The sequence below is a fragment of the Triplophysa rosa genome, linkage group LG1 (assembly GCF_024868665.1).
Source record: "Triplophysa rosa linkage group LG1, Trosa_1v2, whole genome shotgun sequence".
Classification (NCBI taxonomy): Eukaryota; Metazoa; Chordata; class Actinopteri; order Cypriniformes; family Nemacheilidae; genus Triplophysa; species Triplophysa rosa.
Window position 1 is genome coordinate 1,234,958 of NC_079890.1, and position 19,377 is coordinate 1,254,334.

Here is a 19,377-nt window from a genome sequence, read left to right on the forward strand (position 1 = left end):
TGAAATTCAGAACACACACATATTTGTTCTAATTTTAGGTTGAAATAAACCATGAAGTCATGAGAGGTCATGTAGTGATTTTATCAGAGATCATTTTAGCTCGCAGCATATTAACAGCGCGTTTTATATAATTGAATCAACCAACCAGTTAATACCGAGATGATTTTAATGTGTTTTTATAAGGGTGTGAAGTTTAAAGGTCTGTCAGTAGATTCAGTTCATACACGAGATTTTAACTTCATTAGCAAAGTGCAGATAAAATGAAAGAGGTTTGATTCACTTCTCACAAACCGCCCAATTCATTTCATTGAATTGTGTGGATTATTCGTTTGACTTTTTTCTTGGTCAAATGTGCTAAATTTCTCGTTTTATTTAGCACAAATGTAGTGAACACAAGTTAAAGGCATAGTTCACCCAAAAATAAACATTCTATGACTAGAGGTTTGGTATTTTTAGGGCGTTTTCACACTTTGTGTGTTTGGTTCTTTAAAGGGGTCATATGCGAACACGTGTTTTTCTGTGTCTTTGGTGTGTTATAAGTCGCCCACGTTTAGGAACCCGATGTTCCAAATATGGTCAGAGGCGTTACATTTCCCTCACACGCTTGCAGTATTCCACCAATCACTACGCACTGGTGAACTGGCCAATCACAGCACACAAAGAGGAGATACAAACATGCACGGTATGTGGAAAATACAGCGTTTCTGAACCTTAAATCGTGTATACACATTACATTACATCTAAAACAAACCATAATATTTGTCATATGACCCCTTTAAAGAGGACCCAAGTGTGAAAACACCCGTAAAAAAAGATCTCTAATCACACATTTTAGCACAACACTGGAAACTGTCTAAATGGTCATATATAGGCCTAAAAAGAAGACCATCGTCACCCATCGCTGATGCTGACCAGTACACAAACTCTTTCTGAATAACATTAATAACGAAGACCGGCTCTCATAAGGTCACGCTTGAGCACCGTTCAATTGGATTTGATGTAAAACAGTCTGTGTTCTCTGACTTACATTAAGAGAGAGAAATGGCCAGCCATCATATTTCCTGGCACATCTTTACTGAGGTTGAGAGCACACGGTTGGAGCATTCAGCTAGAATATTTAAATTACTAGCGCAATTTAAGCTTAGCAAACCAAAGTATGATACAGTCTATATCAGGTTTACTCATTGATCAGAAATATGCTGTTTAATTAATATCTGCCTTCCCCCATTCAAGTAGATTACTATTTGGGACCAAATTGGCTCACTTTTGTAGGTTATGAAAGTGTACTTTCAAGTGTGCGTTATGTGTAAAAGTTGTACATTTTGAGTACAGAACTAGTTTACTTCTATGTTACTTTTATGTTTTAATTAATACAAGTACACTTCGAAGTATACTCTCAGTAAACTACAAGTTTAGTAGTTTTTATACTTTAAACATACTTGTAAGTTTTCTTTAAGTGAACTTAACATCATACTTCACAACATCTATTCTGTTCCTGTGTAGGTGTTAATTTTAATATTTAATTCATTTAAATGATACCTTGAAGTGTATTTTAAGTAGGTTTGAAGTAAATATCTATGATCAGTGCGAGCTGTATGAAGATCAGCTTTGATTTCACACGTTTTATTTGTACGTATTCCACCCCAATGCTAAACTGTGGTTTACTATTTACCTGTAAACTAGAACATGTACTTTTATATATTATACATCATAATGCTTTTAAGAGTACCATCAAATATTATTCAAAGTACTTCAAGTGTACTTAAGTGTCATTTGAAGTAAATGGCAAGTAAACAAAGTACACTTTCTTGGTTTTAGTTGAATAATAGCACACTTGAATCATTTTTGTGTTTGTAAGTGTCAGTTAAACGTGCCGTTATTGTGTCCATATGTTGAAGTGACATTTCTCTGTAACACACAACTCACATGAGCGAGTCTGATGCCGTTGTGTTGAAATGTTGCTTGTCTTTATTTCGTCAGGTCTCCTGAACATCTGTTAACTGCAGTGTTTTGTAATTACAGTATGTGCTGTGGTTTAACTGAAAGTGATACGGCCAGCCGGCCGAGCGAGCACATGATGTTCAGTAATGAATGAGTAATAAGAGCCGAAACCCCTCGACTCTTTCCATGAGCTCAGATCTTCAAGCTCATGTCATGTAGTTGTGTGATATTCTGAGTCGACGGCAAAATGAACTAGTCCTCAAGGGCGAGTCTTCGTCCCTCTAATTTTGATGAAATGTTATGGCACTGTTCTCCAGGGCCGAGATCAAATCAGTTTCAGGCTGGGAGAGCAGACAGACGCTGTTAAAGAACCTCTTATACTTTACTGTTCAACATGTATCTGTGTTTTTTAAAGAAACATGAAACATTGTTTATTCCAACACAATCTCATGACAATTTGTAATTGTTTTATGAGATGGCTAATTTATATGAATTCATACGATCTCATTCATATGTTTACGAAAAAACTGTTCTGGAATCTGGATCAACTATTAGAATAAAACTTACATTTTTCAACATTAAAATCAATTGTAATCACTCTTTGCTATGTGGATTGTGTGTGTATATAGAATTGAAATAAAATATGGCAACAAGAGACTTCTAATAAAACAAGGATCCAAAGCATCACACAAAAATTGGGTAAAATTGTACAATACTAATTAAATACTACAATTACATTTCTATGTGTTAAACCCAATTTGCCATTTTATTTCATTTACGCTCGAATTTTTTGGGGGGTTATTTCAACCCATCATTGGGTCAAATATGGACATACAAATGGTTGGGTTAAATTAACCCAGAATATTGAAACAACCCAGCATTTTGGGTTAAAACAACCATCAAAGGCTAATTTAGAACCCCACGGTTGGGTTTGTCCATTTTTGACCATTTTGGAGTCTAGTTTTGTTTTCATTTATTGGTGCAATATATCATTTGATTGCTATTTTTAATAAAGAAAACCTTAGAATCTATCAAAAAAAAGATAGGTAAATGAATAATACGACTGGTATTGGTTGTTTCAAAAATAGACAAACTGTTAGGTTATAAATCCGCCTATGCTGGGATGTTTCAACCCAAAATGCTAGGTTGTTTTAACCGATTGTTGGGTCAAATATAAACCATTTGCTGGGTTAATTTGACCCAATGCTGGATTGAAATAACCCAACATTTTTTGGGGTGTAGACTTCTTCATAGATCTTTATTCTTGTATTTACTGACTGTATGTGATCGCTTTACACGCTCATGAAGTCATGAAGTTCAACACACACACACACACTGATGTCATCACGGTCATTGGTGTTTTGTGGAGTAGGTTATTAGCATCCAGGGGGCAATCTGCTCATGTGCCTGCCAACCCCCCCCCCCCCCATACCCACATTATACCGTTAAACAACAGTGTCATTGTTTCTGTCTGAGGATATGCAAAGATCTTTATTGATGTGGCTTTAAGTCCCTGTGAATCAGCGCTCGTCTTGGACATCAGTGCCAGCGAAACATTTCCTCTTCATTCTCGACACAAAGCCTGACGCCACATCCAGACATTAGACTGTACACTGAAGGAATGAATGAATGAATAATCTCAGAAATCTGCTATCATGATGTCTTAAATGCAAATGATTTTTACATTTCCTCAACGTGACAACGTGCGTGCTGTTTGCCTGTTCGGTGGTTGCCAGGGTGTTGCTATGTGGCTTGAGAATGCTGCATTAGGCTAGTTTTGAGATGACCGAGAGCTTTTCTGACATTCTAAAGCACAACTTTACTGGACAGTCGATGACAAGTAGATAGTGAAGTATAACTGATTAAATGTTAAAAGTTTTACGTGGAAGACATGGCGACACCGTATGTAAAGCCTGCTACTCGTGCAACATGTACAGTGAAATGCCTCTATGTCTGGTTAACGTGAAACACATGTTCGTTATATGCTGTGATGTCAAATATCTGTGTTCAATTGAATCTTTGTAGGGGACTCAGTAGGGGGCATGTTAAGGAACCAGTTAGTGCTGATAAAGATTAAACTGTGTTTTAGGGACGGCATTCAGAGAGAAGGTTGTGTGATTGTTTGCATACGTGATGGTTTTGGGCGAAGTGTGGGTGATACAGGCTTCTGCTGTGAAATATACTGTACAATGGTCATGAATGTGAGTCAATTTCAGTTTTACAACGGTTTACATGTTTAATAAAATAATACGTTAATGTACATTAATAACAAAATGTAGCTTAATGCTTTTTTTTATTTTACACACAATAGACATTGGTAGCATGGTTTTATGATGCTTTTTCTCAAAGTGTGGAGGTAAATAGAAAACAAATGTTTTTTAAAAGAAACTACATATTAATACATTTAAAAATAACTCGATTTATCGAGACTTGATTTATTAATAAAAAAACTTTACGCTTTTAAATCAAATGACAGAAAAATAGAAAACGTACTGGTGTATGTACATTATCAATGCAACTTACTGTTAATCCTAAAACAGTGGTGTGTAAACTGTGTAAACAGTCATGGCAATGGAATGACATGAGGGTAAGTCATCATTTCATTTTATTGACCAACTGTTCCTTTAAGAGTTTTTTGTTTGTTTGTAGTGTATTCAGTTCTCATTTTTCACTCACGCTGACTGCCTGCTTCTTTTACCCAACAGGCCCAAATCTCCACCAGGACCGGCTGCCATGCACCTGGACTCCATTACTGTGGCGTTGTGAATCTCCGCCCCTCTCCATGTGGACGGGCCTCTGGTAATGCTCGACACGACTCCAGGCAGCGAGAGAATAGTTATACGGCAGAATAGAGCCGTGGAAAAGGCGCTGACTGAAGGGAATGGTAATGAGTTTTCCGCTTCTCAATGCCCCGCTCATGCCAAGGTCACTGGGGTAGTGGGACGTCTACTCAATGCTCTCGATGATTTACTATTTTTGGTGTTAATGATTCAGACGCTTTAATAATAATGTCGAAACTAAGCGAATCAATCCAATATCATTCAATCTTAGCGACTTTTTCCCACATCTATTTCTACACCATGAACCAAACCAACCAGACTCTTTGGGATTACAGTTTAAACACGAGTTGTTCACAGGGATTTGGTCGTATTTTTGAATGAATGACATTGATTTGTGGCTTTACAGAAGCATGTTTTCAAAGTTGTACCCATTCTTTCCAAACATCCTCATCTGAACGGGATTTTTCCTCTCGTGCTCTTTAAAGATTTACTTGGCTGTATACCCAGCAGATATGAAATCCTTGTAAAATCAGTGTTATTTAAACGTTGTAATCATACCAAAAGAACCTTAACCCAAACATACAGTGTGAAATCTACAACGTGCGAGGCCAGAGTATATCATGTACAGTGTAAAACAGTGGTTCTCAACAGGGGGGCCACAAGGGGGCCCAAACTGACTTCTAAGGGGGCCTCAAGATTCCTAAAATTAGACAAAATAAGCACTGAAATACTTTAAAATATATATATATATATATATATTTCTTATTATTCAACCACTTTAATAATGAATACATGTTTTTCTAGTTAATGACAAGCTCTAAAATATTTTATTGAGTTTTTGTGAATGGGAGCGGGGGGCCTTTGAATATTGTTGAGTCAAAAAGGTTGAGAACCCCTGGTGTAAAACATGAAGCTTTGGACAGGAATGTGTTCTATAAATAAACCAAACATCTGCTTTTGTACCTACAGTAAGATGTTTTACAGTGATGTGCAGCAGGGCGTAACGCATGGCTCCTTCAGAGTGGTAATCCAAAAACCTTAATCCCTCAAACCTCTGAAAGCCCTTGATCTTCCTGACATGCTTTAATTTAACTCGGAGTTAAAGATGAAGCTTCACGTTTAAAGGATGTCTCATGTTCACAGTGGGAATTGAATTTGGACGTCTGTTTTATTGAGTGCGCCAGCGGGTTATGATGGTATTTATATACAGCGATGATAGAAATGTCATCTAACGTGTGATAGATTTCAAAATGTTTTATTTTAGGCCTACATATGGATTTAGACAACATAGCGATGGTTTCAATGATTGAACTGTAATACACAGAATAACCAAAGGACACTGAAAATCAATATAAGGGACAAATATTACCCTTCACAAAACAATTCAAACACCGCTAGCCTCTTGTAAAAGTTTCAAGACTGGATAACAGAAATGTATCTATTTTTGTTTTAAACAACTTGTATTTAATTGAAAAATCGTAAAAAGATTGTGAATGTTCTTCTTTTATAAACTAAACTAAACTAAACTAAACTAAACTAAACTAACTATAAACTAAAACCTGGGCCAATTTAGTTCAAAGTTAAAATAGCAAACATTTTACTTACTACATAAAGTATACTTAAACTTTGCTTCAAAGTATTCTTAAAGGAACACTCTACTTTTTTTGGAAATAGGCTCGTTCTCCAACTCCCCCAGAGTTAAGTTGAGTTTTACCCTTTTGGGATCTATTCAGCCGATCACCGGGTCTGGCGATTGCACTTTTATCATAGATCATTGAATCCAATTAGACCAGTAGCATCGCGTTCAAAAATGAGCAAAAATGACATTTCAATATTTTTATCCTATTTAAAACGACTCTTCTGTACTTATATCCTCTGCTAAGACCGGCGGAAAATGAAAAGTTGGGATTTTCTAGGCCGATATGATTAGGAACTATACTCCCATTCCGACGTAATAATCAAGGAAGTTTGCTGCCGTAACATGGCAGACGCAGTGATACTTCGCAACTTTTCATTTTCCGCCGGTCTTAGCACAGGATATAAGTACAAAAGAGTCCAGTTTTAAATAGGAAAAATATTGAAACTCTTTGGTCATTTTTGAGCCCATTCCCAAAAAAAGTGGAGTGTTCCTTTAAATAAACTTGAAGTAAGGTACCCGTACTGTAATGTATACCTTTTATTAACGTTTGAACAAATGTGGGTTCAACTTCCAGTGAAAAAGTGACGCACCAGAACTCATAGATGTACGATTTGGACATTTGACCCTCGCCTAAATTTAAGTTATGACATGGTTCTTATGTTCATCGACAGCGGCGGGTCACGAGGTGTGATCAGCCTCTAATAATACACGACTTACGTTCATCATGGTTCTATTCAAACAATCCGTCCGGCCTCGTCTCCAACGCTCCCCTATAAATAGAAAGCGTTGGACGAGGATTCCAGCGAGTGGAGAAGATATCATACAGAACTGATTTCTATCACACACAGGCAGCAGGCCGAGTGCATCACAGAGAAACATTCATCCAGTCTGAAATTTCAGTGTTAAGTAAACTTCTGGCAGTGAATCCAGCCGCGTGTTTACAAAGAATCAGGCAGGAAAACTCCCTTCTTAAAAGTGTTTTTCTTTCAATTGAGTTATAACCTTCCTACCATTTCCCCCATGAACTGACACACTTCTGATTGATTTTGGTGATCGGTGTTGACTTCTCAACAGATGTGATGGTGCTCTGTAATTTCAGCGCCTGCAGACGTTCCTCCAGGTGCTTGTGTGTCCTGTCATCATCGCTAGCTTCTCATTCTTCAGTCGTTTAACATCAGACCACAGACGTGAGCACATCTGTCTGTCTGTCTGTATATACTTGTTCCAGGCCCATTGCTGAGAATGTCAAAACTATACAAATGTCCAGGTTTTGCGTCAACCCCGTTACCAATTTTCCCAATTAGAAGTAGCCAACCATTCTATAAATAAATAACAGTAAAAACACAATCATCCTTTCAAGAAACAAACTAAACAAACTAAAGTCTCTTACAGCATGATTTTGTACAGCGACTACAGCTGTCAGCCCTGTTTTACTGTTGTTGTAAATACATTCACTCACAGTTCAGTGGACTTGACTTCCTTACATGTTCAGGACTGGCACCAGAACTTAACAAAATTATATTTTTAACAGCTTTTCAAAGTCAGTTTTGTAAACTCTTTGTGAGCCAGGTTCAGTACAAACCAAAAGAACTCTCACTTTCGTTGGATCTATTCAACATTACACAACTATTATACAACTAATCCGGTTCTGATTCTGATTGGACAAGATACATTTTAAGAGCGACAAAACATTTCAACATTGCTTTGTCGAAAAAAACATTTCTGTTGTAAATAGGATAAAGAGACCGATATTTTCATGCACTTGGTCAAAAACAGATTTTTGTTAGATAGAACCTTTAAATGAAATGGTCTAAATGATAGGGGTCTCAGGTTAAGGTTATTTCTAAGATCAAATCAGTGTTACCATTGTAATTAGAGGTGTAATAAAATGTGTGCATTCCTTTTATTATGAATCCACAGTAACATAAACTCACAGAATGAAAACACATGGAAGTGCATGTGTGAGAGAGATGATGCGCATGACAGAATGTGTAAAAATGTATTTAAATTGTTTAAAATATTTCAATTCTCAAATGTTTTTGGGTAGTTGACAAATATACCGCACGCGGTCTTATGGTGACAGGAAAAATGTAGAAAAATCTAACAACGAAGATAAATCTCTCTTATGCTGTTTTATATGATCAATATAGTAAATATGAATCATGTATTATTAACAGTTTGTTTGCCATCACATGTATGATACTGTATATTTGTCAACTACGCAAATATACATATACATAATTTCATGGCATTTGTTTGATTAGCTGAAGGTAAACTGAAAGCAATTTAGGAATAAAGCAGTGCAACGTTCAGTTTTTTCCCCAATTTATTGTTCATTTTAAGGTTATTTACAGTTCGGGCACAAGTTTTTACACATGCTGCATGAGATTTGGACATTCTACAATAAATAACACATTTCATTCTATAGAGATGAACTCCTGATATATTATTTACAATAGCAAAACGTCAGATCAGCACATAATGCTCTCAAAACCTGTATGCGAGTCTTTCTTCAGTGGAACACAAAAGAAGATACTTTGAGAAATGTCAACTCCTACAGGTTTGAAATGACATGAAGGTTAATAAATGATGCCAGGTGGCGTTGTATGATTGCTGGTCACTTCCAGGGTCTTTAACAAACACAAGATGCGCTTTCGGCAAAGGTACGTCCAGATTAAAGAAGAGGTCATTCCAGCATCATTTCCTCACGTCGATCTCTTTCTGGACACACACATTGACACACTTTCACGTTGCGAGGTGAGCGAAGACCTTCTGATGTGAAAACTGGTTTAGCTTCACCTTCCGAGTATTTAATTGTCTTTCAGCCACAGTGTGTTTGTCTGGAAACTTGCGAGTGTGAATCCATATGTCGCTGTTGTGTTTGTGTGTGTAAAACCGTACGTGGGGCTTCACGGGTTTGTATGAGCCTGCATGTGTACTGTGCCCACAAGCACGCACCTGTATCGAGTGTGTGTGTGTTTCGTTACGAGCGGCACAGTACGTCGATTCTCCGTCCGACACACACACGGGTTTACACAGCTACCTCCTTTTCCTCAAACTGCTCTCCAAGCGGCCGAGGTCCTCGTAGCCGCGGTAGAAGAGCTCCAGTTCTCGGCCTCCCCAGCTCCTCCAGACAGCCAGGCACCAGGCCATGTTTTCATTGCGAAAGCCACACACAACAGTGTCTTTAGCAACCAGCGCTGCCTCGGCGAGAGCCCTGCACACAGAGAGAGAGAGAGAGAGAGGTGAGCGGCCGGCGACGAGTCTTCGCAGAAATATCATCGGCTCTCTTCTTGGAAGGATTCACAGAGGCGCAGTTAGAGGCTCTGAATGCGCCGTTTGTTTGATGGATGCGTGTTTACGTTGAACGCCGACGGGCCTTCGAGGACGTGACAGAGACCAGTTTATGACATGCATTTCCACTAACTCGAGTAGAAAACGTGCGAAAGAACACACTGGAAGTAAATCGACTGAATGAATAATAATTCTGATGTTAGGGCTCGTTCACACCAAGTCTGAAAAGTATAACGTTTTGGAAATCATTCTAATATTTGACGATAATGATGCACAGGAATGATATAGTTGGGGGGGATTTTTTAAATAAAAGGAAATGATAAAAATCCATTTGAATTTAAACGTTTGCAGTTACAATGCAACTGTGATGCGGACGCTAGTTAAAACGCTGTTTCTGGTGTGAACAGACCTTAAATGATGCTTTAGATCCTGCGAACTACTGAAGACAGGTTCGCTATTACATTTCCAAATAAGTGATATCTGCCGATTCTGAAGATGAAATGAATATTTCGTAACTTTCTGGATGTTATTCATTCATATAATGACGATTAACATTGAACATCAAACTGGTGATGTTTCTTAACGTTCTCTACAAACAGAGCACAAACTCACTGCATGTTTCTGTCCTCTTTTGATTGACAGGATATATCAGCCCTGAACATCGGCTGTTTTTAATGAGAAATTGCCTTTACCGACCGATGCCGAATATTGAGCGATATATCGGTGCATTTCCAATTAATATCAAACTGCAGTTGGTTTGTTTTGATTCAAGCCATAATAACTCAAAAACTAACACGATAAAACACACAAAAAACATAACATAATAAAAACGGAGGCCCTGTCTAGAAGTGAAGAATATAAATTATTAAAATATTAAAGTAAAATTGGTCTAAAACATAAAAAACATGTTTGAAGGTTTTTCACACATGTGTCATGTGTAGTGTAAAAGCTTAGATTGTACATCATGATGAGTATGTGTAAAAGAAAACTTGACCTCTACTATAACTTAAAAAAATTTTTTATGAGTATAAAAAAATAGTATATATATATATATATATTCAAATGTTTTAGGGACACGTCACCCAAAAATTCAACTTTTGTCATCATTTATTCACCCTCATGTCATATCAAAACGGCATGACTTTCTTTCTTTTGCAGAACACAAAAGAAGATATTTTGAAGAACGTCGATAACCAAACATACATCTTATTTTTGTTATTAGTAAGTTATTAATGCTGTTCATCACTGTTCTCAATTCAGTTTTATACATAACAGCGATCTGTAGTTTTAAAGGTGCTTCCCCAAACGCCACCACAAAGATGAGAGATTCAGGAATTCAGGGATCAATAAAGGCAGAAAGGATGCTTTGATGAGCGGATGTATGTGAGATTCATGGTTTGCTAAGGAATTATGGGTTTTAAATCTGTTAACAGCGACAGTGCAGTGATAAATGGATAAAGAATTTATGTTCATGTATCTTACGTACCCGTACTCCACCGCTCCGCTGACCGTCAACACAGCGATCACACGACCTCTGAGCGACCCCGACTGCTCTTGAACCTCAATGACCATGATGTCACCTCCACGCCTGTAAACACACGTCAACACATGGCCGCTGCGTTTAACATGTCACAGTCTCACGGCATACATGTGATGTAAAGCAAAACCACAGATTAAACTTCATCCCAGCATTTCCCAAGACACATTTCAACAATAACAAACCTCTTTATCACTGTTCCCACACCTTTGGGCGGGTTCATTCCATGAGCTTTCTAGGGGCATGTTTAAACGACACTTAAAATAGAAACGTTTTTTTCTATGCGTTTTTAAAACGTTTCACATGCAACAATGTTAAAACATTCCTGCCGTTCATCAAAACGTTGTTGTCGTGTAAATGAACAGCCAAAACGTTTTCAGTGTTTAGTTAAAAACGTTGTGTAAACAACCTCGGAGTTTATGTTTTCAGTTGTTTTCTTTTTGGACCATAGTTCGATTTTTCACTCGTTCTCGTTCTCTTTTCTCCTCTCTGTACCTTCCTATCAAAATCGATCGATCAAGCAACAATAAATACAGAAAAGAAAAAAAATCTCTTGTTATAATTAACTATTAATATTAAACTAACCATTAAAACTCATTTTAAAAATGTACAAACTCGAATCAATTTCTGGCATATTAAATGTTTAACGATTTGATCGATATTAGGGCTGTTCGACGAATAATCGCGATCAATCGCATCCAGAATAAGAGTTTGAGTTTACATAATGTATGTCTGTGTACTGTGCACATTAATTATCTATTCATAAAAACAAACACATACATGTACTGTATATACAGTATTTAAGAAAAATATACAATATAAAAATGTTCATATAGAATTTAAATATTTCCTAAATGAACGTATACATGTATGTGCACGTGTTTATAAATATAAAACAAATATGCACAGTACACACAGACATATATTATGTAAACACAAACTTGATATTGTCCAGACTGTCCAACCCTGCTTTACGATACCTGAACACTCTAAACAATACTGTCTGTCGATCTGATGTTCAGATAAACAAACACAATACAGCAATTCACTGAAACACAACAGATTATACAATAGCTAACACTTTAGACATCTAACCTAGTTTACAGCATTCTCTTTTTATAAATCATTGTTCTTATTGGACGCTTGAATTCGAATCTCATTACTTTGAGATTAATGAGAATAAATCTACATTACGCACAGATGAATTAAACATTCCCCTTTACACCGGTGTACTGTAATGTTAAATGTGTACACTTTCTGTCTTTCTGTCGGAATGACTCAAGCAAGACGGGTTAGGGCAAGTAGGGTAAAAACTAAAATTAGAGGGCAACGAGCAACAAATCACAGTCCTATGATGAAAATGAGAGGGTTAAAAAGAAAGTTGTTCCAGGCCTTGACCTTAAAAGAAGAAGGCTATTTGACTTGATGCTTTGTTCTCACGCTACGTAGATGTCATATGCTATTGTCTGCGCAGGGAAATGTAAAAATCGAATGTAAAAAAAATAGAAAATTTGCTGTTACTATGGAAACGTAAATACAGCTCGGCAGGGACTGCCCACTACCATGAAGAACCCTTGTGGATGATGTCATCAAGTCAGGCCCCATGCTTCTGAACTACTTAAACAATAGTTGTCGCATGTTTTTACGATAAATTTGTACGATATCGTACATTCAGGCAGTTGGACTATTGTTGGCCTTTTTTATGTTGCCATAAGATGAGCAGTCTGTTTTTAGTTGTAGCGATTTTTATCGGGGAGTAACAGACCAATCCGAATCAAGTATTCCAAGGCGTGGTGTAACGAAGTGTTTTTGAATTTAATTTATTTATAACCCATGACAAAAGTCCATAGATTTGCATCGTTGTTTCATTCCTTTTCCCTAATTTCATATACTTGAATTATCGTAGAGCTAGTTGATCTGGTTCAAGGCTTGGAAGTTTTTTTTAAATGCCCATGATGGCTGTAACTAAAGCGGTTGCTATATGCTACGATATATACTTGTACGTTGTCTCATCAGAGATGTTCGCTAAAGCTCGGCCCATACCTTGGAATCCAGATGGAGCCGTTGACGGCTATGATGTTTAAAGCCTTCAGTTGTGGTGGTATGTTCTGCGCAGACAGTTCTGGATCTGCTGCACTTCTGGACGGTGATGATTCGACTGAAGCCAGCTCTGTCTCTTCAAAGTCCGTGGATAAGGGAATACTGCCGGAGCTGGTCAGCGAGCTGAGAGGTCCTGAGCTAGAGCGCTCAATGTGAGGGAGACATGCTCCGGCCTGCTCCAAATCTCCGATCTGATCCAGTTGTTCAGAGCTGAACCCTGAAGAAGTCATGGAGCAGTAATCCAGCGAGTCCTGCTGGCACAGGATCTGCGTTCCGGCACCGTCGCTGTGCGTGACCGTTATCGTTACGAGCTCCTGGTTGGTTGGGAGAGGCTCCTCTATATCCTCAGAAGTGGTCACGGAAGTGACGACCCCTGTCGGCCTTTGCACGGGGAAGATGTCCCGCAGCGGGTTCGCGTCGCTACAGTTGTAGGTGGCGCAAAGCTGGTAGCTAGCAGTGTGATACATCAGGAGCGAGTTGGTGTGGTCGTCAAGGCACCAGATGACCTCGTCGCCCCAGCAGCTGATGGAGGTGGCCATGGAGATCACGCTTGAAGGTGGGAGATACGGGTCCAGGCGGCAGACGGGATGAAGGGTGAGGCTGTTGATTACGAGGATGCCGGGACCGTTGGTGTACCACAGCTCTGATCCCGTGCGCACAGGTACGATGCTTCGTACGGGATACGGCCGCTGGCGAGGGTCAGAGTCGTCCATGCCGAGCAGATGCTTGTTGACAGTGTGCGAGCAGATGTAGGTCTCCCCTTCCACTGGCATGTCGTCTACCAGAGAATAAACAACCACCAGACCATCGGACATACCTGCGTACACCTGCGGGAGAGTCTGTAGGAAGAGGAAACATGACATTAGTCAATCTGATTGGCTGACATCGACACAATTTTGCACCAACAGGGATACAAAAATATTGGCTTGATACTCATTTCTGGAGAAACTAATAATTTGATTGGATTACAGAAATGCAAATAAATTGTATACTTTTTTCGTAGACTAAAATATTATGATTACAATGTCTGCGAATACAATCAGTATTTACTTAAAACCGGTTGTAAACAACACAATCTAAAGGCAATTCTTAACTATTTGCAGAAAGTGGCTAATTCGTATAATTTGTACATTCCTATTTGGACGGTTTAGTCTGATCTGTTTTCGTCTCGGTGATGATTACGTTTAGGGGCGGGGATCATTCTTGTTTTTTTGTACGAGGTTTTTGTACAATTCGCATTAGAACGGTCACAATATACCAGTAATGTCGATAATTGTGATATTATTAATTGTAATTACTAACACCGTGTCAATACTCCACTAATAACAATATCGTCAGTGAGTGCGTTTACATGCACAGTCTTACTCCGATTATGCTTAATAAGCTGATAACGTGTAAGGGCATGTAAACGCGTAAAACGTTTTTCTTTTATCGGGGAAAGGTCACAAACGGCGTAAGCAAAGGAAGTTTTTTGCCCATTACTCCGATTTCGCGTTGTATGTAAACGCCTTTACCGGTTTTCTCTCAGTTTTGTTTATTTGCGCATGTCTGAACAAAAAACAAATTTAACAGGTAGCATTATTTATTATTATTAATATTATTTAAAAATAGATATTGTGATAATGTTGTTATCATGAGTCTTTGGCGTAAATAACCGTGTAGTTGAAATGTGATATCGCGACCTAATTCAATGATACGAATTCATACGAAACTGCAGCCTCGTAAAGTATTTGCAATTGAGTTTTTTTCAAAGCTATTTCAGAAAAACCTTCACCTAAACAGCATGGAAAAACAATTTCTTTGGCCTTCTGCGGGTCATTCTAACAATCTTTCCACCAGAAACTGGCCTGAAATAGCCACATCGTGCACCAGACTTCATGTCCCAACTCAAATCTCGCTACTCAACACTTACTATAAGTGACCCATTTTTAGTTTGACTTCCCAAAGGGTTTAAACACTGTGGTTCTGTGGTACTTTCAAAATACTACTTTCTTTGTTTGGCAAGCTAAACACGTCAACCTCTGGCTCGACCAATGGGGTGTGTTTGAGGCGGGTCTACCTGCACTGAGCGGTTCTATTATTTTGTTTGGTGGCGCAGAAATCTTACACTCATGGTAAGAAAATATTGGTTTGGCATTTATAAAAGTTCTACGGTGACTCTTCACATACACACACATCAGCAACACCCGGTGCAAGCACACAGAACATTTCTTTCTAAATATTTTAGGCTTGCATTTTTGTCCAAGAGCCGTATCCAAAAACGTGTACAAGCACCCCGACCGCGAAAACCAGCTGCGTTTGCCTTCCTGAATCTCCACAACTGCTTTTTACAGCCGGTCTGTCAGTGACCTTCGGTGACGGAACGCCAGGAACCCGGTGACACTTCAAAGAGCGTGAGGCCCATATAAGAGTGTGTTTGCAGAAGAGACGAGGACTGAATCTGTCATTGAGACGGAAGTGAGTCAGAACACCTGGACAGCAGAACTTCAATCACCAGAGGAACCGTGACTCCATCGCTCATACATCGTTTCCTCAAGTGATGTTTGTGAAGTGTACACCGCAGATATCAGTACATACTTCTGTTCAACTTGTTTTATTAATGATGATGGATAACAAGGGACATTTCACTAAAAGCGACTTTCATACTTTAGTAAAACACAAAAGCTGAAATTGTAAAGAATGTCAAATATGATCCATATGACTTTAAACGGTCGTGTATATTCTTCAGAGTAAGACCCTGTCATAAAAGAACGCGTCTGATGTGCACTTGCAATCTCACGGACTTGCAATGGCAAGTGAGGGCGCGCCTGTGAGGGCCGACAGCCGTCCCGTTTATCACCCGAGGATGTTTTTCATCCTTCAGCGATCTTCTTTTCTGGAGCTTCACATTCTATTTCATTTGAGCATGAAACCCAACATCCTGGACATTCTTTTAAATGTGTCCTGGTGTTAAATGATAAAGAGCAAATCAATGGTTATAGAATTTTAATTTCAGGTGAACTAAACCTTCATAGTAATGCATCTTCAACATAGGGCTGTCACGATATCTGCTTTTCCCTACACGGTTATCATGGCCAACAGCATTCCCAATAATCTACCGTATATTATCACGGTATCTAATGGAATTAAAAAAAGAAAGAAATGTTTCTTTAAATCAAATCCATTTTTCATTTTGTGTTTTTTATTTACTTTTTTTGGTCAAAGAATCAAACTCAAAATCGTGATAAAAGGGGTGATGAAGAATTGTAGAATTAGCATAATCAGTTGTTTTTATATATATTTATAATATATGTTTACATTTATCATATATTTTTTAATATCTCACAGAGTTGTGTTTGTAGTTTTATTAATATTTGAAATGACCTTATAGATGTTTAGTTTTTATGTTCATTTTAGTTACATTTTTTAGCTATTTTGTTACATTTTTTGTCATCTATTAGTTTATTTTTATGTTGCTACATAAGGCTAATTTATTTTTATTTTAGTTTTACTTTATTATTATAATTTTAGTGCCTTACACTTTTTCAGTTAATTTCTGAGGCAACATTTCAATTTTCCCAATCATTTTTACGGCAGTATTTTCTTTGATTTCAATAAACAGAACGTTTTCAAGGTTTCAAACAACCTCGACATCACAATATATTCAATATCATACATTAATTATTATACAAATACTTTGTTGTCTTTCACTACATAAAATACATTTCTTTCCAAGCATGTTTTGTTTTCTAGTACAAATATCTAAAAATCTTAAACCAAGATAAGTTTACTTGACAAGGACACTGACCCAAGATATTGGCTGCGTCCGAAAGCTAAGGCAGATGACCTGTTTCTTCGCTTTCGGACAGCCTTCAGAGGCAGCCTTTGTGATAACTAATTGAATATTTTTAAACTACAATACTAATTTCTCGCTAGAAATGCACTCAAAAGCTGTAAAAAGAGAAAATATAACTTTATTCGCACAAAAGCTGTGCTCCAGCCGCTTTCTTGGCCGCCATTTAATTTTTCGACCCTGCTCGTCCAATCACATTCCCCGCGCGAGCACACGCATAGAATTGTGGGACGTTGAAAAATCGACCTGATGGAGGTATCTCAGGAGACAGGAAGTAAAGCAAACATTGGATTCGGACGTGCCTCGATGCCTTCCTACCTTGAAATGCTGCCTTCGCTTTCGGGCGCAGCCATTTAGTCTTGCTTTATGATGAAAGAAATGAAAGCAACAACAACAACAAAATCTGCCAATGGGGTAAGAAAAACCTTGAAAGTGCCTAATTCTGTCCTTTTCCTTACCCTATTGTCAGCTTTTTTGCCTGTTTGAAACATTCTTTCATAAAACGTCTTTTATCCTGATTTAAGATTTTTTATATACAGTATATTTGCTATGAGAATATGAGATGTGTCAAATGACCTAAAAATAATATATTTTGCAAAAGATACCATCTATTATTATTTATACATTCTCTGTTAGGCCCGGAAGACCTATCGTTTCATACAGTCATGTGACCGCGATAATACTGAGACAATTTTGCTATTGCGATAACACGATATCCATCATATCGTTACATCCCTACTATTAATAAAAAACAAAGAACCATCTCTCGCCCTTTTTTCTTTTTCTTTCTATGGGTAGCTAAAGAAAAGGTTTAAGATGTTGAGCAGAAGGTTGATTGAGATGACAAAGACGTGGTGGCACTGACCTCTTTCCGGGCGGGCAATAAGAAGAGACAGGTGACCACAGCCGGACAGGAGAGGACTTTCTGAGGAAGACTCAAGGGACACATCTCTTTCAGACTGTAGATAAAGACCTCCTGTTCCTGAAGAAACATGGACAACATATCACGATAACCATCTTCATTCACTCGCTGGACTCGCTCACAAAGGGCTGCCTTCTCTTTCAGAGCTCTGTCATTACCATGCCATGTTCTAGCACAGCATCTTTAGTGTTGTCCTGAAAATGCACTGCCAATATTTGCATTTTCTCTTTATAATACGTTGCATCATTTCTAATGTTTTTTCGTATGTCTTATGTATTCACAGTACAAAATGCAAAGTTATTACATTAAGATATTCAAGATATTAACTCAATAGTGATTCTTAGGGCAGAAATATTTCGATTCTTTGTGTTTAGTGTATTCTTTTCAGCCATACAATTTTTTATTTCCTTGCTTACAAATACGTACATGTATTTTTTAAGGCTATAATCTGTGCTTTTCACCTACACTAGTGGAAGTCTAATCGTGTACTATGACCATTTACATAACAAAACACGACGAGACGACCTCTAAAAAGCCTGTGGTAACACAAGTTCAGGTAGGGCACCGAGTTACAACTAATCTACTTTACTGTGAGAACCAAACGCCTTCAGCATATACGTCCGTCAGTGCCGTTGCCATGGCAACGTTCCCATGCTGTGGAAGAGAAGGCAGCGAATGAGCGGAGGAAAGTACGCGGCCCACCTCGGTGGCCGTCCACAGGCTGTTGTCCATCTTCAGCTGGCAGCTGAGCCGTGATCCCGGACACAGCATCCGCTTCACCTCCACCTGACCTGTAGCCAAGTTTACCACCGTGTAGTTCCTGCAGGACGTACACACACACAATGAACTCACTTGGTGGTTTAAGACTCGAAGTTACGGCAAAAGCCTCGAATCAAGACACAATTTAGATTTATAAATGGTCTTCAATCTGAACAGTTGCTATACGTTATGTTATCACATATATATTCTGCAGCGTAGGGAGCGCAAATACTGTTCGTCGATTTACACATTTGGCTAATTCCTCTTTGTGAGACCTTGATTCATTACTTTATCACTCAAGCCATTCATCTGACGGTGCACCCAAATGATTCAATCCGTCACGCTGCAATGATATTTGCGCACTGTAATTTCAGTACCGGGGCTTTAGATGTAATTACCGTAGTAAATTGGTTATTCTCATGCGATATCCGAAGCGTTCCTCTTGCTTATGAAGCCACGATAATCTAATCTGTGACGTCAATGATGAATAAAGAGGTAAAGTGATTTGGACCGAGCTCACAGTAATGTTCTTCAAATATAATTGAATTAGAAATGCCATCTAATAATGCATCT

General features: G+C 38.3%; 1 protein-coding gene across 2 annotated transcripts in view; it reads right to left on the bottom strand.

The window, feature by feature from the left end:
- Window positions 1-7,934: 7,934 nt before the first annotated feature.
- lrrk1 (leucine-rich repeat kinase 1) overlaps window positions 7,935-19,377 on the bottom strand; it is a 70,193-nt gene continuing 58,750 nt past the window's right edge. The window contains exons 29-33 of one of the 2 annotated variants that reach the window (XM_057330255.1): window positions 18,748-18,865; window positions 17,989-18,105; window positions 13,235-14,130; window positions 11,141-11,242; window positions 7,935-9,577 (exon numbers count right to left, since the gene is read on the bottom strand). In XM_057330255.1, the coding sequence (XP_057186238.1) occupies window positions 9,400-9,577; window positions 11,141-11,242; window positions 13,235-14,130; window positions 17,989-18,105; window positions 18,748-18,865 (1,411 nt within the window). In that variant the 3' untranslated portion in view covers window positions 7,935-9,399. The remainder of the gene's footprint in view (window positions 9,578-11,140; window positions 11,243-13,234; window positions 14,131-17,988; window positions 18,106-18,747; window positions 18,866-19,377) is intronic. The other variant, XM_057330247.1, reaches the window with a different exon arrangement.